This window comes from Mycteria americana, chromosome 17, assembly GCF_035582795.1.
Source record: "Mycteria americana isolate JAX WOST 10 ecotype Jacksonville Zoo and Gardens chromosome 17, USCA_MyAme_1.0, whole genome shotgun sequence".
NCBI classification, from domain to species: Eukaryota; Metazoa; Chordata; class Aves; order Ciconiiformes; family Ciconiidae; genus Mycteria; species Mycteria americana.
The window spans coordinates 11,490,910-11,512,488 of record NC_134381.1 but is presented as its reverse complement, the minus strand read 5'-3'; the positions used below and the strand labels follow the sequence as shown (position 1 = coordinate 11,512,488).

General features: G+C 43.2%; 1 protein-coding gene across 3 annotated transcripts; it reads left to right on the top strand.

Moving 5' to 3' along the window:
- The first annotated feature begins 1,104 nt into the window (after window positions 1-1,104).
- TRAF1 (TNF receptor associated factor 1) lies at window positions 1,105-21,040 on the top strand. 3 transcript variants are annotated; one of them, XM_075519449.1, is made up of 11 exons: window positions 1,106-1,288; window positions 2,886-3,107; window positions 4,831-4,915; window positions 8,721-8,819; window positions 10,385-10,546; window positions 14,073-14,144; window positions 14,928-14,993; window positions 15,757-16,194; window positions 16,698-16,875; window positions 17,469-17,617; window positions 18,774-21,040. In XM_075519449.1, exons 2-11 carry the CDS (start codon window positions 2,899-2,901, stop codon window positions 18,987-18,989), a joined length of 1,674 nt encoding a protein of 557 aa, XP_075375564.1. In that variant the 5' UTR covers window positions 1,106-1,288; window positions 2,886-2,898; the 3' UTR covers window positions 18,990-21,040. The 3 variants fall into 3 exon arrangements, with proteins under 3 accessions (XP_075375566.1, XP_075375567.1, XP_075375564.1); XM_075519451.1 differs by lacking the exon at window positions 8,721-8,819 and having other exon boundaries at window positions 1,105-1,288; XM_075519452.1 differs by lacking the exons at window positions 8,721-8,819; window positions 10,385-10,546 and having other exon boundaries at window positions 1,105-1,288.
- The last annotated feature ends 539 nt before the right edge of the window (window positions 21,041-21,579 follow it).

The window sequence follows — 21,579 nt, the reverse complement described above, 5'->3', positions numbered from 1 at the left end:
CTGTAGTCTGTTTGGTATTGTATGTGCTAATCTGTAATCATGTCGAGGGGGGGGGGGCAGTCACCCAGGGCAGCTGTTCCAGATGTGGCACTATTATCTGCGCACACACAACATAGGAAGGTGTCAGACTTCAGGCAGACACTCACTGATGAATAATAACCTCCTCGTCAACTTTCACGCAGTCACAAGGTACCTGGCTGCGAACACTGTTTTAATGAGCCGAGTGAAGCATCCAGAGAACCACCTCCGCTTTTTAGTTTTAATTTCAAGCTAGGACTCACCCCCAGTGGTATTCCCCAAGTTTCTTTCACAAGGAAGAGCTAACAAATTTGCATCTGCAACTTTCTCTCTTCTGACCAAATCCTAGTAGATAGGCTTGCAGCATGTGATTTCATAGTGAACTTTGTCAGGTGAAAAGAGGACCTTCTGATAGTGAAACTTCTCTTTGTAGAAATCTTTACTGCACTGCGAGCATCTTAAAAGGATTTGCATACATTACTTAACTTGCCTTGTGTTAGCTTTGTGTTGTAAATCTCAAATCTGTGTTTGAGAGCAGCTGGAGGGCGAGGCACAGAGAGGCTTCCTCGAGGTTTCCCAGTCGGATTCAGAAGGAAATTCAAGTCTGCCTTACTCGGGGCGGTGGGTTTCGCCCGAGCAGACAGAGGTGTGGAGAGGGCATTTTTCACTGTAATCGTGCTCTGTGTAGGCAGGAGTTTCTGTCTGAGTTACAGGGCCGGGTCACCGTGTCACATAGCCATAATCGCACCGGTTTCAGGAACTAGCTACGCCAACAGAGTCTCAGTTTCAGCTCTCCTGGGGGGAATTTGCTCCCTCGGGCCTTTCCTTAGTCAATTCCCCATCCCTGTCCCGCGGGTCGGTGCCGGCCAGCCTTCCCGGGGGCTGGGGAGAGCCCCGCGGCGGCCCTCCGCCGGCCCGGGGCACCGCTGGCTCCCGCCTGGAGCCGAGCTGCGTGCCCTCGCCCAGGGGAAGGCCCGCTTCTCCGCGGCCCCAGAGGCCCATGGCGGGTTTCCCGCTCCTCCCGGCCTGAGCGAGGCAGCAGTCGCCGAAATTGAGACGAGCCGCCCGGCTGCATTTCCTCTGCCTGCGGCACGGGCGGCCCGACCGCCGCAAGCACCGGCACGGCCGCCCCGCTCCGCGCCCCGGGGCCGGCACCGCCCCGCCGACCGGCCCACTCGCCCAGCCACCCTCCCTCCCCGCGGGGCTCCCGCCCGCTCCCCGCTGCGGCGCCCGACGTGGCCTGGGCCGCCTCCGGGGACAGCGGGCTCAGGTAAGGGGAGCGGGAGGGAGGGAGCGCGGGCCCCGCCTCAGCCGCCCGCGGCCTGGGCGCCTCCCGCCCGCCGCCGCGCCCCGGCCCCGCTGGGGGGAAACCGGCCGCGGCCCCTCGGCCTCCCCGGGCGCACGGGCCTGGTCCCCGCAGCGCACCCCGGGGAGCACCCGAGGGCAGGGGGGACTGCCGGCCCCCGAGGCTGCCCCGGGGGTCCTGGCCGCCCTCGCTGCTTCTTGCTGCTGACGAAGCTGCCGGCCCTCCGCCCTGCTGAGCCGGGGATGGGGACGGGGCGTGCCAGCCGAGCCGGGGCCCGACGAACCCGCTCCCTGCCCCAGGGCGGCGGTTTTACCGGGCGTTATCGGTGTAAAACACCCGCGGGGGTGGGCTTCCAGCCCCACGGAGACGACGGGCTCTGTCAGCACAGCCAGCGCTCCGGCAGAAACCAGTGGGTGGTTTCCAGCGTGAGGAGGTGCTGTCCGCCCTCTCCTCACATGGGCACCAACCCACGACGCCTCTGACACAGCTTCCTTACATTTAGTGTGTATTTAGCGTTGCCGGTTTTAATTAATGGTTCTTGTCAGATTGGGCAGCCCCTGCGTTTGTTGCTAAACTCCCCGTCGAACGCCTGGAGAGGCCGAGTGACTTGCCTAAGCCAGGCAACAGAAAATGCTGTTTGTTTAGAGGAGCGTTTTAAATCCAGGGGATGCCCTGTCCACCGCAGGGCAGTCACACTGCTGTCCTGTGCCTGGCCTGCCCCAGGCACTCTTGCTTCATTCTTTTAGAGGCTTGTTAGTCATTGTTACTTTTTATAATACTGAGATAGGTTATTGTGTGTCAGTACTGTTATGGGAAAAAATAGATTTTTAAAGGCATTGTTATGATCAAACTACGCCAGGTCCCTGGGTGAAAACTTTTCTTGAACTTTCCAAGCAACTGTGGAGACACCAGAATCAGTTTTGGTTGTATTTCAAAAAACACTCAACTGCACAGCTCTTGTTACCCAAACCCAACACTGAATGCACGTGACACCTTGGCATGTGTGTCTCAAGGTGTATCTGGTTAGAGCACAAGCATAAAGCCTTTTGTGGACTTGAGATTTCCTTTTTCGTTTCACCGCTAGTTTTATGACTTCAGGAAAGTCACTGTAAACACATCGGTTGCTTGGTTTCTGCATCTGTAAAGTGTAATCACGAATTTTGGCTGCTGGGAATTGAAGGTGGTTGGGGATTTACTCTACAGGAAATAATTGTGTGATGTGGACCGATGGGATTGTAGCTCTAAGATGATGGCAATATTTACTTCATCTTTCTACAAGCTAAAAAACTCCCAACCCTTAATTTTAATATATTGTCCATTTTCATATTGTGTTTGAGGGAAATTTTAAATCTGTACAGTAATTTCCTGCTGGTACCTAGTCAAACCCCACTGTGACATTTAGTCACGCATGTCAGCTACAGGCTCAATTAAACAGATCACTAGATTACTGCACAGGCTTGGAGCTGCTCGTGGACTTTGTTGCCTGATAACATTCTCTCGCATCAAAGTGAGCATGTGTCTGCTTGTTTGAGCACCTATTTTTTTTCCTTATCTCTGACAGTAGTTTACTTCAGATGGCTGAGAAAACAACCAGAGGGCCGCAGGATGTTCCCGGCTCTTCTCCTGATGAAAATGAATTTCCTTTCGGATATCCCAGTAACATTTGTGAGGATGTGCCTGATCAGAAGTACCTGTGCAGCAACTGCAATAACATTCTGAAGAAAGCCCTGCAAACGCTCTGTGGGCATAGGTACTGCTCAGCCTGCCTCTCCTGGATTGTACGGTAGGTCCTTGCTACAGAGGGTCACACCGCCGTGGTGGATTCTGTGGCTGCAAGCGCTCCTGAGAGCTGCATTGTGCCACTGTACTCAGTAGATGAGTCTGTGGCTACCTGGCACACTAGACAACAGTCACTTTATTATCTGGAAGTACTTACCTGCGGTGGACTGCAGGCTACTCTCTACCTCCTTCTTGTTTCCAGTGTGCAAGTCTGCAGGGTGGGGAAGGCTGGGTTACTGGGCTTGAGAGATGTCAGTTTTTCTATGTGTAAGTGTGAGATAATGATCCTGATTTAACCTTGAAGAACTAGTGCAAGGCTGGCTGAATACTTGCATGGGACTTCACAGTCCTTTGATAAGTGATATTATGGGATTTTAATAAACATTACCTTAGAGTTTTATTTTTAATAACTCAGCTGGGTCACCACATGTTAAGGTGCTGCTGCCATTAGTGACAAATAATGACAGCCGCTGTCCTGGAGAAACTGAAAACCAGGAGCTGGGTGGGGATTTGCTTTGATTGATCAGCAGCTTCTATTCTGCCTTTTCTTTCGACAATTATGTCTTGATCCAGAGCCTTTGGAAAAGGTTATGACTGCCCTGCAGGTGAGCGGTGAAATTGCAGTACGATTCCATGAATATGAGCTGACTTTAGCTTTGATGTTTTGGAAAACAGCAGTTGTCAAGATTCAGTGACTGGGCTTTAGTACTGGCTAAGGAAGTCTAAAGCCTGTTACTGTGCTTCTTCATGGATGTTTTTAGTAAGCTAGTTTGTGGATGCCAGTTCATGCAGTCCCAGCTCTGATCACAGTGTGGGGCACCTGAAAAGCTGAGTCAATGCACTGGCCACTTGTGATTTGAAGATCAACATATAGTAAGGTGAAAATATATCGAAATTAATGTATTGGACCAGCTTACATAAATCCATTACTGTAAATCTAGAACAAAACCCCTTAATGAAGCAACATAATGAAACCATAAATTCAGAAAACTGTCAGCAGAACATAACTGGAATTGTTATATCTTCCCACTAGAGTCTTATAGCACAAATGGGAAACTGGCTCAAACCAGCTAATTAGTACAGTTTGAGATCAGTTATGCTCTGGTCAGATGGATGCTTTTCTGATGAGCTTCTCGGTCTGTGGTAGTTCATTATTTGCCTGGATGCTAAACAGCACTGGCAATGAAATACACCTCTAGTAAAGTTTCATTTTTTGCTTTTCCTATATAAAACTCTATGCTAAATATTTTGAGAGTAGATCAAAACCTTTTTCAGGTGCAGTGGAATGTTAACTCTCTAGAACTCAATTCTGCATTGGTTCTACTAGATCTTTGTCATTTGAAGTCTATATATCTATCTTGGGAAAAAGGGCATTTTCTGTGTTTAAAAAGACTTTCGTTTCCATGTTACCTTTCCTACATGTTGTTTTTGCATAATTTACGAGATAAATAGGTTCCCAGCTTTATTCTTTTTTATGATCCAGGCTGCTCTTATTTTGCTGCAGTACAGGTAAGATTTATGGGCCTAGTCCTAGTCTTGAGGAATAGGACAGCAGGTTTTTTTGACGTCAATGTGTTCAAGAATTGACCTTTTAATGAACAAGGACTATGGATTCTGAGTGGAAATTACAAATTCCATGTTTTTATTAGTGTCAGTGTCTATACAAAGACCTCCTGAACTACAGTACACCAACTGATTGTTATTTCATTCTTCTTTCTTTTTGCCAGAAACAATAAAAATGCGATTTGCCAGAAATGTAAAGAGGAAGATCCCAGCACTTTAAGTGAGGGAAGCCTATTGGCAGAAGAAAGGGTAAGTTGTAGTTCACAGTTCATTAATTTATCATTAACCATTCTCTGGGCTACTCTGTAGTCATCATTGGACTACAGTTTAGGAGGCAATAATATAAAATGTGATAGCAACTGATAGTAACACATTTTAACGTATGCTTTAGTCATTTGGATTTCCCACAGTTTTTGGTTTAAAAAAGTATAATGGCAGCCTTAGGACTTTCCAAGTCCGGCAGGTTCTGCAACATAAAATCCCACACTCTTCCGTATAATTAACTTTTTATTGTCTCAAAATAACCAGTACTTTCCTACTTGTAAGAATATGTCTTAGCTGTTACTTATATCCTTAGTAAATATCCTAGTGGATTTTCCACTCTCATGGTTCTCTGTACCCTTCAGACATGTTAGCAAACTTACAGGTGGAGCATCCCTGTGAAAAAAAGCTAGAGTGTAGGCTAGCCAGCTGAATTGCCTAGGAAGTATTTTGACAGCCCGGGTATCTGGAGAAAATAATGGAAAACTTAGAGCTGAACATAATAATTGATAAAAACTATGCACTGGCCAATGTTTCATCTGTAATTTAACTCTTTTGCTGTTGTGTGATTTTCCAGGCAGACCGCTACACCGTTCTATATCCTGAATACAAACTGGGCCATAGGGCTCAGTCCCAGCTTGTCTTTTTCCCTCCTTTCTGATTACATGCAGGAATAGCAAGAGACACACATTCTGTCTAAATTTTTAGGGAAAACCAAAACCCAATAGGCAGCTGGCAGGGAGGTAAAAGGCAAAGTTTAGGAAGCGGCTGCAGCAAAATAATGAATCTGCAGTTAATGCTGAACTTGGTAATATCGCAGAAAAAATCCTCAATTCTGCAGTAAATTTCCCAGTAACAGAATTTCATGCATCATGTAATGACAAATAGGTACAGCTAAACCCTTATGAACTTCTTATTCTATGTTGACTGTCAGTTCTCTTACAACTTTGGGATTTCTCTGCTGTGGGATTCTCACTAAGTCAGCTGGGACTTTCTGCAAAATCCGTGGGTGGGTTGTTGTAAACAGGGCCCCACTCTTGCAAGCTGATCTGCCTGGGCAGCTTCTTATGCCTCTTGAGAGTCCAGATGAAGCCAATCACCATGAAGGCATGAGGATCTGCCTGTACAGATCAACTTACAACAAATGGTTGGAGTTTGTAAACAACACGAATAATGAAGATCGTTTAGCAGGTTTATTCTTTGTATCTATTCCTGATAATCTCTGCTTTACCTTTGCTGTGGTTTTGCTTAATATTTCCTATGCTATCTGTTTATGTGTTTATATTTTAAGTAAGATACCTACACGAGGAAAAGAAAGGCCCTATCAGGATGTGTATTTGCCTTAGCTTATCCCATGATCTGTTTTTGTGGTAACCCATCCCTTCCCTATTACATTCTTAATTTATGATCCCTTCCTATACAACATATACTTCAAGTCTTATCATGGTGCTGTTCATCCGTATCAGTTACTGAGCATCTGCATCTGTCATTGACATCAGTTAGAGGAGTGGGGGCATCCTCCCAAGCTTCTGCTCACACCCTATCTGCTCTCATTCATGGGACTGGCTTAGGGGACAGTTCTCTGCTCTGAACTGAGCACGAATCGCTTGGGGCTCTCCCCTCCCTGGCTGTGTTAGAGCAACTGAAGATCCTGGTTCAGCTGCAGAAGGCCAACCTTAGCAGGAGAGAAAATAACCCCTAGATTTATCCTGGAAAGCTTTTGGTCGGATTGATCCGTTTGTTAAACTAGTTGCTAGCTGCTCTTCCTGACCACATGAGCTGTAGACCAGAGTCCTCCCTTAGCTAGAGGCCATCAGATACACATCGTGTGGGTCAGAGTGCTGAGGAGGAGCGCATATAGCAGCGGTTCTTGGATGGGACATGGCAGGGGACCTCCACTTGTGTGACAGTCAGCTCTGGGACAGGCAGGACCGGGCAGTTATGTGTGCCATGACAGCCACCCATGATCAACGCAGCAGCCCCTGCACCAACATCTTCCTTTGAAATAGCTAAAATGAAAGAGGGGAGACGTGCAACTACAATGTATCAAATCAGAGAGAAATATTTTCTGTTTCCTTCCGTTCGACACAGAGCACTTTTATGTCAGTGAGAGTCATCTCATTTACTGTATGAAGGTCTGACTCAGGTCCCCAGAGAAGTTCTGTGCAAACTCAGGTTCCCAGATAAGAGGGCAGAGGTTCGGGTAAATATTTTGAAGCAGTGACCTATGCGGATAAAAGAAGGGATGAGGATTTCCTGCCTTATTTTTTACCTAAGTAGTGTCCATAATGATTTAGCAGCTACAAGTGTGAAACAAAAAGCACAGGGAATGCACATAGCAGTAAGAAACCCATGCACTGCTGGGACTGTCCCTGTAGTTAAAGATGTTTTAAATGATCTATTTTGTAATGTCAGGAAATTCCTTGAGTTTTTCTTTTATGACACAGGGGGAAAAAGCCACCATGTGCCTGATAACTTGAATTTCTTTTCTTTGATTTTGCTCATAAATTAGACTAGAATGTTTTAGAGGCTGGGGTTGGTATGCTTTCACTAATTGTACATTGAGTGCTAGCTTATTACATAAACTCTTCCATATATACAGATGGAGCAATACATGTTTTTGTACAACCTGCGTGATTTTTTTTAATTCCTTGTTTGTGGAGTTGTTTTCAATTTGTGTACGAAGTTCTTCTGGGGTGGACTTTGCTTGCAGGTTGAGATTAGGAAAGGAGTTTCTATGAGACCTTGCACATAGAAAGGTATCTCATCATTACCATTCGTAGAATTGGCTGTGCTGCTTTTGCATGATTTAATATGACAAGCGTAGGTACATACAAACATCTTGTATCTAGCTTAAAAAAAACAATCGAGAACATTGATTCTGATGATTTTGTTTGCTTATTCTTTTTAGCTCATTGTGTAGAATTTCAGTAACTTTATTGAAATGTGGGCATCATTTGTAAATACTTTCCTCCCTCTATTTGTAAAGCTTCCCTTCCCAGTTCTTGCCTTGCTCTGTGTTATGTTACATGGGAAATCTGCAGTCCTCTGTGTTGTGTGCTTACCAACGGAGTGTCTAAAACATGCCATTAACTTTAGTAGGGCTTGTTCCTGTGTCAGTGTACCTATTTTGATTGTGCAAAATGTAGTAGTAAAAGTGTGTAGCGTTTCATAATTTACATAATAATTGTACAGTTCTTCACGGTTAACATAATAGAACAATCTACGTAGTGCAAAAAACCCCCACTCACATATGTTTTACATTTCTTTAGTACACAGTGCCATACTAAATGGAAACAGCCATGGTCTGAGAAATGTACTCTCACTGCAGAACAGTCTCAAGTCCTCTCTGCAGCACGTTTAGGAGGTGTTAATGACCGCAATAATGAAATGCATTCATTAAGAGTGGCACATGGCAGCACCCTATATTTAGGGTCCTGTCAGCACGTTCATCGCATGTGACCTATTTCAGGCTTCTGTGAAAAGAAACTTAAAATAATAGCTGTAGTTGGCTAGGCATATTTTCAGTAAATTTATATCACATCAAATAGTTTATTTTTGAACCATAAGAAATGATTTAATAATTATTTGGGCTTCTACTACACTAAGATTAACTTGCTATGTTAGAGAGTCTTATGGCAGTACTAAAATACAGTACTAATACTAATTAAAAAAAAAAAGGGGATTTATCAAGATCTGAAGTTCTGACACAGTCACCTTATTCCTATGTCAAAAGTGCATGCTGGAGTACTTTCTGACCAGTGTTTTTTTCCTTACTGTGTTTACTTTCCAGGCTTTTGGTGATGCTGCCATTAATAAAGAGATTTCTGAACTCAAAGTACACTGTGTGACCCTTGGATGCAGTTGGTCTGGTATCATGAAAAATTTTGAAGTACGTTTACAGGCAGTTTATTTAAATTAACATGCACTCTTACTTGAATGGGGACAGAAAGACAATGAAACTAGGTTCTCAGCAAACACAAATTAATGCAACTTCATTAGAATCAGCGAAGGTATTGTGGTTTATACCAACAGAGTATCTAAAAACATGCCATTACAGAAGAACCTGAATGACTGTGAAATTAATGTTGCACAAATTTACATCAACTATGATTTATTTTCCAATGAGTTTTCTTATTATTTAAATGCAAGGATGCTACAAGCAGTTTTCAACAGACCAGAATACTTCAGTGTCCAGGACATTGTTATGGGTAATATCCTTAGTATGGTTTTGTAAAAGAAATAATTTCCTCCTGCATAAATTACTCTTACTGATTGAATGTGTTCATCATTCTTTTCAGACTGATGTGAAATGCCCCAGGTAAAATATTTAAATGGGCAAGATCTGTGAATCTGCTATGCAAATTAGAATAATGAAAAGATGCAGATAATTCTGATACTAAAGCAGCTCTATTTTGGTCCCCTGGTGTAGGAACAGACGGTCTTTCTGCATTTGTAACAGGGAGTCTGCTGTGTACCTTGTACAGCTGTGTATCTGATAAGCATCTGAGGTGCTGCTGCTTTGCTAATTTTGCACAGATTTTCTATTTGAGTGTATTCCTCTTTAAGGAAAAATCTACCCAGTTTGCTTAGCTTCATAGTTTTGAGAACTGGAGCCCCTCTCAGCATGAATACATGGCAAAACTGATTTGAGAGTTGGGCGTGTGATTGAAATTGGCGTTTCTGAGCCTGTTCTGTAGGGGACAGCCATCTCCCTTTAAAGACAAAATCAGTTGTGACACAGTGCCTACAGAAGCTTCAGTAAAAGAGGTCAGAGTAAATAGTTTTTATTGAAATAATGTGTTTTTCAGAATCTGAAAGTAGACCTGTTGGATGTAGTTATGAAAGAAGTAGTGCTGATATTTTTCCTTGTTGAGATGAGAGGATGCAAATAGTGAAAAGGAAACGTTTTTAAAGTTATTTTGAATATAGGTAAGGGTTGTGTCCTAATTGTGGCATAGAAGGTGTCAGATGTCCGTTCTTTTATGCTATGCAGAGGCGGCAGCAGACTAACCGCATTCATCCTACAAGCCAGAGTAGGATGGTCTCAGTGCTCAAAAAAACCCCCAAAACCCCACAAAAAAACCAAAACCAAAAAACCATCCCCAAAAACCCCAGGCTAAAATTTAGGGATCCTCTAAGACAAGGAAAAAAGCTGGGACCTGGATCATGTTATTTTCAAACAAAAGTGCTAGAGAGAGACCGTTCAAGGGAGGCCTCATGTTTGAATTTATCAAAAGTTGTTTGTTTTGTTTTGTTTTTTTTTAAGAATTAACAAAAAAGCCCCAGTCAAGTTGGTGAATTTTTCACCAGTAATCTCAGTAACATTGTGGAGTGGGACTTTACCCAAGCTTAGAAGAAATGCAAAGCAAAGATCTAGGCTGGCAGAATGGAGACTATTTATAGGTAAATGTGTATCTGCAGCTTACATTTTGGTTTATAACTTTTTACTTCCAGGAGCATCAGAGTTTATGTGAATATGCTTTAATCCCCTGTCACACTGGTTGTGGACACATGGTGATGAGAAAGAAACTTGCAGATCATTTGGAAAATGGATGTGTTAATAATGTGACAATGTGTCAGAAGTGTAAGCGGAGCTTATCCAGTAGTGAATACCAAGTAAGAACATTTCTCTGTTTCAAATGAGGGCTTTATATTAATGGTTTAAATAATCTATCGTGACATTTTTCATCCTGATTGCATGAATGCTAGTGCACTTGGAGAATATTTAATTTTCCTGAGTTTGCTAATTTTTCCATGCATGTGTTGGAAGGAAAAAATGAGCTGTATTTGATAGTCTGCTTGTGATGTTACAACAGAGAGGGAAATATCTGTGTGCTCATCCAGGGCTTGGGGAGCCCATGTTTTAGCTCCTGTCTCAGACCATTTGTCCCAGTATGAGGTAGGTGAGAAGCAGAAGAACACAGACAGTGGCAGGGAAGAGATCTTGAAAGTGGCTGGAGTTTTATTCAAACTAAAACTGCCCACAAATTCGTAAGGCAGGCTCTTGTCAGAGAGTATTTCCATTAGATATCATCAGGTATAACTCTCCAAATTAGCAGCAGTGTCCGTATAGACCGGGAAGAGCATACTCTGAATCTGCCAGAAATTTCTCAGTGACTATTTAAACATATTTAATTTATATTTTTTATAAGTTGTGTTTCCCACTGTTGTGACAGGGACTTGCAAAATGTATGTGTATATGCCCTGAATGTATATACATACAGGGTCGCACTAGTCTGTCCCCAGCATTTGCTCAAAGTCCTCTTTAAAACAACTTTTTTTTTTACACAAGAATGTAGTTGATCATCAAACTTTAAAGTTTATGTTACTAAATCTATTCCATTCTTTCTTAAAAGTAATGACTTTCTCAGTCGATGCTCAAAATTTTGACAGCAGGGCAACGTTATGTGTTACTAACTTGCAGATTTTAAGTATCTTTATACATTCATTTTAACTTAAATAAAAGGTACTCTTTATTTTTACCCATTTTTGTAGATGCAGCATGGTACAAATTCTGGGAGTGGTCTGAGGGTGTAAAGTGAGCTAATAGAAACTCCTCTGTGTTGCTGAAGGAGGAAATGGTGTGGTGGGGCAGATCAAAAGTGGTAGAAAATTATCTGTTCTTATATGAAGAGATTGCCGAAGATACAGCTTCAGTGGCACACTTCTCAGCCTCATGATGGGAGTGCATCGCCTGTTGTTTAGGACGTTTTGTGATTAAAAACTCCTGGAGCAAAGCAATAGCAGCACGAATGAGAGATGCCGCACGCCTGGTAACACTGCTGTGTGTTTTGATTTGAAAGCTGTGAAAACGTTCTCGTCCCAACCCCACCTAACTTCTGACCCTGTGGGCTCTATTATCACAGCAAATGTTGTGGGGGCAACACTCTTTTGGGGTGCAGCATAATGAATATTGTTCCCTGCAGGTGATTTAAAGAGAGTAATTGCCAGCCTTGGAGTTTTGTCCTGGAATGGGGGCAAAGTGATAGAAGACCTACATGGCAGGAGGATTGTCAATATCTCAAAAATGTAGCCTGAAGTAAATAGTAGTGGGTAGCTTTGCATGTCGTTACTGTCACAAATTTATGCTTTTCCAAATACTGAGCTTTAAGATTTACTCAACATGGGAGTAACAGTCCCTCTGGGGTAAGAATAAGGTGCTCTTGCTAAAACATGCTTCTTGGGAAGCTTTTGCATGTGCTCTTCGTTTCTTACTAACTCTTACAGAGAGAGAAGAATATCTGGACCCAGGCACATTTTACCAGTGCTAAATCCAGCGTGTGTTTCAGAGAGACAGTAAATGCCAGAAGGTGGCAACACTTAATCCCTTTCAGCCTCCTGTAAGTGCAGTAGGCAGGCTGGAGGAGGAAACCTGAGCTGCGTGAGTGTTCCCTGAGCACCTTTCTCTTTTCAGAGGTCTGTGATACCACAGATCCACCTCAGCCGGCTTCATTTTCCTGCAATGAAGAACTGCTCTCCTCCCACTCATTCCGGTTAGCTATCATCTAATTAATTTTTTGGTTAGGAAACCTTGGCAACCAAGCAGGGGATTGGCCTTGAGATGTTGATTTTTCTCTGCCTGCCTTAGTTAGTATTTGTAAAATTGGAATTTTGCTGGTTACACAATCTTCTTTATTAAATTTGCAGTTACGTGGCATAAGAATTTTGATTATTTGTGTGTGTTCCATGTATCCACAACCCTCTGAGAGCAAATAGAAGTTTTGGGCACTGCTCTCACTCTCTCCATCTTAACCAATAAGTTATTGGTCTTGTGATTTTTGCCATTTCCATATTTTAAAGAAACTTCTCACCAGCCCCTTTCCCCCTCAAGAAATCAGCAATCTGAAGGAGTCAAATAGCAGAAAAGAAGAAAATAAAGGCATACTTTGTGCAATAGCTAAGATACAGAGTATTAAAAAATGAGTTAGAGAGTGAGAAAAACCTATGGCTGTATTTCTGAGGATCAAAAGAAAAACCTCAGGACTCTTTGCAGGGGAGACTTGAAGGTTGCTGGAGTGGCTTTATCGAAAAATTTCTAGACTGCTATAGGAAATGGACTGGCATGCAAAGGTGTTTGTAAAGATTAAAGACAGCCCCCCCGAACAGTATGAATGGAAAGCTGACAGTTGCTGTGTTAAATACACATATTACAGTTGTATGAACCAATGGCAGGAGGATTACTTTACCCTTCTTGGAGCCAGAAATGGCAGGAAGTCTCATGTTAGCGGTAATGCATTTTGCATTAGCACATCATGATGGAAAATTTGGATTCCAGCCTTCAAAATGCTAATAAGCAGGATGCAAGAAGGGTCTGCACGTTAAGCAAACTATATAAAGTCAATGCAAGAAGGGTTTATATTTGGGTTTCCTGTATATTTGATTTCTGTTCTGTAATCCACCTGCATGTCATTGCATATATATGTGTGTGTGTGCATATATGTGTGTGTGTGTATGCACAGAACTATGGTTTGAACTGGGCAAGACTTGTACATTGCCAATCTTGTGTCAGATTTCCCAGGGTGACCTTGCAAAGCATCTGTAAGTAGTTTCCAAAAGCTCTGGCCCCCATAAGCGAAAGATCACACTTTGTACTTTCACGTAACAGGTATTTGATCTGGAGATCCATCACTGAACACGCCTGCTAGGCTGAGAAAAAGAGTTATCAGCTTAGAGGCTTAGCTTGAGAAACCTCTGAGTCTGCAGTTCATTGTACAGGGGACAGCAGCACCCGCTTTTAGCAGATGTGCTTTAGTCCCAAATTTCTGAACGTTATTTCCTCTAAAAAGAAGCCAGAGAACTCTGCAGCCTATTGCATAGTGAGGCCCAGAGCGGGCACTCTCTGGACAGGGGTACAGGATTTTGCACCGTGTGTTGTGGAGCTCGTAGTGCTCCTGGGGAAGTTACCCTTCCTTCCTTTACTCTTCCTTAAATCCACACCTTCCAGGAAGAAAGTAAGAAACTTATTGTAAACTTTTTCTTCCATAACACAGAATTTCTTGTAGAAAAGCCCCCCAAATCCCCAAGTTTCTGTAAAATGGGAATAGGATTCCCAAACACAAGCTTTGTTTCAAAGACTCCTAAATAAAGATGCTCAATGATTTTAATAATGTACGGAATTCTTTTCTTCTTGTTTTAATGACAGGAACATTCATGTGAAGGCAATTTATGTAAGGAGCAAAAACGTGTGCAAACAGAAACACCATCAAAGGAAAAGGTAGGTAAAAGATGAGTGAATGCAATACAGCTTTATTTCAATTCATATCATTTGTTCATTTAGATTAAATGAACATCTGAGAACATCTCAGATATGGCAGTGATTCTGGGTGCTTTTTACATGCCAACATAGCTCTGCTGACTACCTTCTCTTCCCTGCTCCCACAGTTAACTTTATTAAATTATCTTTTCAATTAATCTTACAAAAGTGGGGAAATGTTTTTTCCCTTTCAAACATTCAGGGAGACCCACATGAGCAAAAGAAGAATATGCTGTATAACAGTATATTTGAAGAGACATGCTTTTGGTTATGAAGGGGACTAAATTTGAACCTCAGTCAGAGCTTTTGGTCTGATAGATCCATTCATTCCCAGGACGCACTGTACGACACAGCTCTTCTGTGCATTCTCTAAGAGCAGGACGAAGGCTGGCGTGGCTGTGTGCATGGTGTTATCCACTGTGGTGGGCCACTTTGCTTATTGGCATCTTATTTATGAGAAGGTGTTACTACGGGATCACTGTGGTTTGTTAAATTATGTTATATCATTATGGGGTCTGTTAGACAGACACTTAACTGCCAGGCTGTGTGCAAGAAACCACACTCTTGATTGATTTACCCATGAATTTCCAAAGCTGGTTGGACACTGTAAGCTGTGGTAATGCCTTGACTTGAATTAACCTGATCTATAGCTGCTGGGATTGTGGCCTAGTTGTTTGTATGTAAATAAAAGAATCCCTTTCAATTGGTATTTGATTATTTTCTTTCCTTTTTTTTTTTCAACAGAACTGCTCTACACCCTTAATTAACAAAGAGGGATGTCGTTTTTCTGAAGTTGGCTGTTCATTTAGGGTGAGTGAAACGGCTGCCTTCAGGAAGGTCCCAAATGGTGTACAACTCAGCACTGTGCCTTTGGTCTAGCCAGCCTTTGTGTTCAAGGTAGTAGGCTTTGATTTAAGCATATCTTTAAGAAAAGAGAGAAAGCCTGCCCACTTTCAGTAGACCAGCAGAGGTGATGTTGGAACTGCCATGGTTACACAGTGTGTGTAAGGTGCAGTTCAGCCAGTGATACTCTGTGTCCTGCACTGTGCCTTCACTTCAGATAAAAATCGACGTTTATTACAATTCCGCTGGTTTATCAGATATGCTATTCTACTCTGGTTTGGATATTCCCTTCAGGGATATCCCCTGAAGGGTTATCTCTTAAAACAGCCTCTTAAAACAGTAATGGGTCTTCTTTGCATTTTAGTTTGCATCTGTTGCCTTGTCTCATCTTCTGTACACAGTATATGTATTAAATATTAGCTTATTTGAGAATCTTGCTGGGGCTCTGCCTGGCATCCTGTTTAATACAGCAATTGTAGACAATTGTATTCTTTTTATGTAGTATGTGTACACAGGTGAACACATAGCCTAAATTGATCATTGGAGGGCTTGTTGGTTTTCCTCTCCCTGCGTCTCCTCTGAGAGTCAGCTGCTATGTAGCTGGACATTATCTTGCAGTTCTTCCATCTCTGTCTCCCCCAAGAAGTTAAAGGGAACATTGCTTGATTTGGCCCCAGGCCAGTTATGGTGGCTGTACGGAGAGTGTATTGACAGTGTCTTCTTATTGCAGGGAAGCAAAGAGAAGATAAAGGAGCATGAAAAAACTGCAGTTGGGGCCCACATGCTGCTTCTGCTGCAGCACATAAAGCAACTGAAGGCAAGCTTGTGCACTGCTGCCAAAGCTGCAAATGGTTCCATCCCACAGTCGGAGCTGAATGTGAATGGTGCAGGAAAAAGCATCTCTGATCTGCAGATCCCAGGGGGGCTGGAAATCAATGGGGATCCGGAAGTAGACTGTTTTCCTGGATCTTCTTTTTCTGAAGATGAATCTGTTCTGCAACAACTTGTGAGGGAGAAAGTGATTTCTGAGCTAGAAAATAAGCTACATGTGTTTGAGAATATTGTGGCAGTGCTCAATAAAGAGGTGGAGACCTCTAACTTGGAAATCACAGCCTTTCGGAGACAGAGTGAACTCGATCAAAATATAATACGAGGCCTTGAACTGAAGGTAAATAGTTATGATAAGCATTGTCTGTGTGCTTGTTCTGTTGATAACATATTTACACATATCAGAGAGAGGTGGTGTAGAGATCAGGACAGGGATGGACACAGGAATTTGAGCTGTGAAGTGTTAAGTCCTGGGCACATCTGCAGGATCCTTTTGTCGTTTTGGATAAATTTTCAAATGGGAATCTCTAATATTATCTAAATCTGTGTTTAGGTACCTAAATATTCCTGAGAGTTTTGAGTGTTCAGAGTTTGCCATGATCAGACTGTGAGCAAGCAAGACAGTTGTTTAATTGACTGATCCTCTTGAAGCAACATTATGCCTGGAGGACCAAACAACCATCTGTCCATTTGTTTGCCGTATGTGTTGGCACATAACTGTCACTTAAAAAGAAATCAGAGGAGACCCTCCAGAATGTGAGGACTCCAGAACGATTCTGCTATTTCTGCAGCACGACAGCCTGGAGAGGGGCGTTGATGGAGAGCTGATTTGTTTTTTTCTAGATTGCAGAGTTGCACCGGTGCCTGACGCAGAAGGATGCAGGCCTGAGCAGTCTTCATAAGAGTCTTCTGTTCTCTGAGCAAGCTTCCTATGATGGGGTCTTTCTGTGGAAAATAACAGATGTTGGCAGGAAGTTACAAGACTCTGTGACTGGAAGAACAGTCAGTTTGTATTCACCAGGTAAAACCCAGGACATATACGTGTGTTAGCAAAACCCAGTCCTTTAGAAAACCCACTGATTTCTCTAGAACGGTGCTTCTTTCTGCTCATGTGGACAGGAGCTCCTTCAAAATAGCTCCTTAAACTAAGATGCTGTTTATGCGAAGACCTCATGCTCTCCTGCCTGTAATTCAGGGCAGCTGTGATGTGCTCTTCCACAGGGTTGTGTTCTGTTCTGGGCTTTCATTTTGCAATTTGCCCTCCGCCGCAGCTACTTGCAGTGACATCTGCTGGATCTGTCTCGTCTAACCCACAGTGCCTGACGGTACTGAATGGCTTTCTGCAGCAGTTATCTCCCATGTGAGAAGTAATTTGATTAGGTAAAATATGCTTGTGTGGCTAATAGCAGGTAATTTTCACCGAGGCGTGAGGCACTAAAGGATTCCAGCGACTGGATTTTCATTGTTTATAATCTCCAGGGTGTACTGATTTGTCTGTTCTCATCTCTGTGATAGCAAAACACATCATACACTATCTTTTCCCATATGTCAGAACACTCATTATGTCTTTTTTTTTCAAAGGAGGCTTTACTAATGAAGAGTTTTGATTTTCAGCTTTCTACACTGCGAAGTATGGCTACAAGGTCTGTCTGAGGGTTTATCTGAACGGGGATGGGACAGGAAAAGGAACCCACGTGTCCCTGTTCTTTGTTGTCATGAGAGGAGACTACGATGCTCTGCTCCCATGGCCTTTCAGACACAAGGTAAGAAGGGCAACCTTTCCATATCTGATCCTAGCACAAACCCACTGCTTCTCCCAGTGAACACAAGGGGACTGTTTCTCTTAAATGCAGTGGAAGTTGGAGCATTTTCCCATTTTCCTCTCCAATGGCTATTAGTCATACTGTTTGGGTAATAATTTGTCTCTGAATGGAGTGATTTACACACAGGGAAAGCTGCTCTTACCGAGATTCCGTACTGTGCCTTGTAGGATTTTCAAACACCAGGATACTGGTGTTTGATATATCCCAACCTGTGTCCACCTGGGCTAAAGCCAGAGACACATTTTTTCCTGGCTCTTGCTATACATAGATAATACCAATTTATGAGGGAATTATGATTTGCTGCCTGAAGCACAGGTGTCAGAAATGTGAGGTTAGAGTTCTACTTACAAACGTGCCATAGATGTCTTATGTGATCCTGGTCTTATTTTTTCTCATTTTATAAGTGCAATCTGATAATGGCAACAATGATTAGAAAAGCAGTGAAAGTGTGCACGAGGTTCTGGTCTCTGTTCTAGCACTTGCCTTCCTGTGGTAATAATTCTATAAGCCTTTCATATAAATAGCTTTACTACCATTTAGCAGCCAGAAAAATAGAAATCAAAGTTCCCAGTCCTCACTGTATTAAAAATTACTACATACATTTCACATTTCAAGCTAAAGAACAGTGAGTTAATAAAAGTGGTAACGAGATGGGGAGATTCTACACAGATATTTAGGTTGTGTCTCTTATATCTTTGCGTACAGGCAACTGAGCTGTTTCTTTTGATTCCAAACCACAATAACAGAATGAATGTAATGACTGTAACCAAACTCAGGGTTTGCTTAAGTTGTCAGGAGAGAGAGGAAAAAAGTCTTGGACTGTGCAGTTCTCTACCAAGAAATAATTCCTTACTTTATTTAATTTAATTTTATTTTACGGGTGGCAAGGTTTTAAATACTTCATCTGGGAGCTGTTACAATCTCCCTTGTTCACATTAACTGACCTTGCAGGTTGCGAAACATTAATTATATTTTGTATTTAATTATCGATAGAGCTTCCAGCTGCTTTTGCAGCATGTTTTGCACTTCTGTCTCTGATATTTCCTGGTTTATTTTTCAGTTCAATAACTCATCATTGCCGCATTCTGTTTTTCAGGTTACATTTATGTTGCTTGACCAAAATAATAGGGAACATATTATTGACGCATTTCGGCCGGACTTGACTTCTGCTTCATTTCAGAGACCAGTGAATGATATGAACGTTGCAAGTGGCTGTCCCATGTTCCTCCCTTTGTCCAAATTACAGTCACCTAAATATGCCTATGTGAAAGAAGACACACTTTTCCTTAAATGCATTATAGAAACAAATTAGTAAATCTTGAAATATGGGTGTCTGGTAAATCACGCGCTGAATTTCATTAGTTTACAAGAAAAAAACCATCAGCTTGAGACCTTGTATTAGTTTTCATGTGCACGCAAAATCCAGAGCCTGAGCCTGTGCTCCACTGAATCAATTCACGTCATCTGAAGATCTGCCTGCTAGAGTTAGCTACTGCTGAGCATGCCGAGTACTTTGCCCAGTGCCCCACGGAGTGTGCTATTGCAAATGAGATCTGTGATTATTTCATCGAAGCGCTCCCGGGTTAGATGTAGGTTACAGTCACCCCCCTGCAGATGCACTTGTGGAAAAAGGCACTGTTCTTTCTCTCTCCCGGCCCAGGTGTGGGTGTCGTTCTACCTGGATGTCTGGCAGGGAGCGTGGCCCTGGCTCCCTTCTAGCACCCTTGGGTTAATAGGTTTCTGGGATGCAAGGGGTGAAGCTGAGCTTTCCCCGTCCTCCGGCAGCGCCGCGGCGTGTGCGGATCCCTTTCCCGGGAGGTACGGAGCGAGCACCTGTCAGACTGCGCTGGCTGGCAGCCCTGATGTGGGATTTTGGCTGTTCCCCCACCAGGGACAAGGGCAGATTCCTTCCCCTGAGGCACCGATCGGGTGTCTCTGTTTGTGCTTATTGATGACCTTGAAAGCAGTGCGTTGTGGATAGCGTTTGTAGGTTGAATTCCTTATGCCGGATGATTTATTTCTTGCTATCTATTTTAGACCTATATTTATGTGCTCTGTGAAGAGATGTTGTATTGCATCAGCAATCGGTGACCAGGTTACACTGTGCCTTGGGGAAATTACCTCTTGTTTTTCCAAAGGAGTCGTTTGTCTTTCCCGTTTCAGACATGGAGCTCTGCGGGTTCTTAACCCCCAGGAATTCCAGAGCTGCCAGTCCAAGCAGGGGTAAGGACTCCTCAGGAGCTTTGTTTTGAAGTGTTCAGTCACTTCCTGAACCTTCAAGGCAAGTGACTTATTAGAAAGTATTGATCTTTTTTTTTCTTGCTTAATTCTTTTGATGTGCTCTGATGTTTAAGTCTTTTCACACGCTAAAATAGAAGTAACTACTAGAAATATTTTTGGTTTTTTTTTTTTAAATAGAGATAAGGAATTAATTTTTTTTTTTTTAATAAGCAAGTCAAGCTTGGAAATGTCTGGATGTTTGCAAAGTTGAAATGCTACACCTTCTCCCCAAAAAGCAGCAAGCCTCACTCCCTCCCTTCCCTGCTTAACAACTGTTTGGCAGCATCAGTGGAGTTGAGTTGGGTTTTGGTGCGGCAGTTTCTGAACTTCCAGCAAACTCATGCCGCAGTACAGCTTGCTTGTCCGGGACCGAGAGCCGTTCCACGGGACAGGTGGGACCGCAGTGCACAAACCCAAGGCCTGATCTTGCAGACAGAGGCAGGTGTGTACGTATAAGTGAAAGGCTTTTATGCAATTACTTGATTCATTTTTCCTCTGCAATATTTCCCATGTCTCAATTGAAAACACAAAGCCGACAGACAGTATTGTGCCCGCTGCGTGAGAATGGAAAGGAGAAACTGTTTGTCCACTTATATTTTGCAAACCATGGAAACCGCAGCCGTGTAGCAGAGCTGGTGAAATGTCATGTGCTGTGACTAACCTCCAGCCTGACTGCCGGTGTACGAAGAGATTTTTCAAATCTCTCATTTCTATCTTGACAGCAGCCTTTAAAATAATTAGTTGTGATGAAGTATCAAATTTCAAAAAAACCCACCCCATAAACAAACATCTATCAAAGCTTGTTTGGGAAGGAACTGGATATTCTTTGCCATCACACACACACAGAGTCTCTCTCTCTGTTTGTCTTTTTCTCTCTGCCATGTTTAAAATGTTCTTTCAGGGACAGAAAGTTATTTTTCCAGTAATGTGCCAGCCGGAGTAACCATGTAACCGCACCGGAGTAATGTGCCTAAAAATATTACGCTTTTCCTGGCTGTGTAATTTTGACAAGTGCTGTATTTATTACAATCATTCATATTTTCTTACAATCTTATTTATTTCCTAAATAAAGCTCACTCACGTAAAAAAGGGCTGTGTGTTATTTTCACTGGAAAATAGGCAATCAAGCAACTTGGATAGCGGTTTGCTAATAGAAACAGCTGAGCAGTGCTGCAAAACTGACTTATTTCCACAGTAGTAGCACCCAGCCGGTCTGCCCAGCGCGGGGCCCAGCTGTGCTGTGCGCTGCCCGGCGACCCGGCGCTGACCACCCCTGTCCCGAAGAGCTGATAACGCCAAGAGTCAACCGAGGCGCTCGGGATGAAGTGCCTTGCCTGTGGTCCTGCAGGAGGTGGGTGGAAATTTTGGGAATGAACCCTAAAGCATCTCTCGTGTCAGCGCCGTAAACGATAGGGTCACCTTTTCATTGCCTATGGAAGCTGGCATGTTTGTATGGAAGACGTAGCACCCAATATATGGGGGTTTGACCTGGAAAATTGAATAAAGGGCTGTACTCCGACTCCCGCGGCGCTACCCCCCCGGCAGCCGGGCTCAGCGCGAAGAGGGGTCTGGGGGCAGGGAGGTGAGCGTGGCTGATGATGGCACGATGTGGCACGGCGAGC

Bases quoted from the DNA above. Each gene is read 5' to 3' on its own strand.
- TRAF1 (XM_075519449.1), top strand. From the start codon at position 2,899: ATGGCTGAGAAAACAACCAGAGGGCCGCAGGATGTTCCCGGCTCTTCT. The intron at 14,145-14,927 runs GTAGGTAAAAGA...TTTTTTCAACAG, and splicing joins AAACACCATCAAAGGAAAAG to AACTGCTCTACACCCTTAAT. The intron at 17,618-18,773 runs GTAAGAAGGGCA...TCTGTTTTTCAG, and splicing joins CATGGCCTTTCAGACACAAG to GTTACATTTATGTTGCTTGA.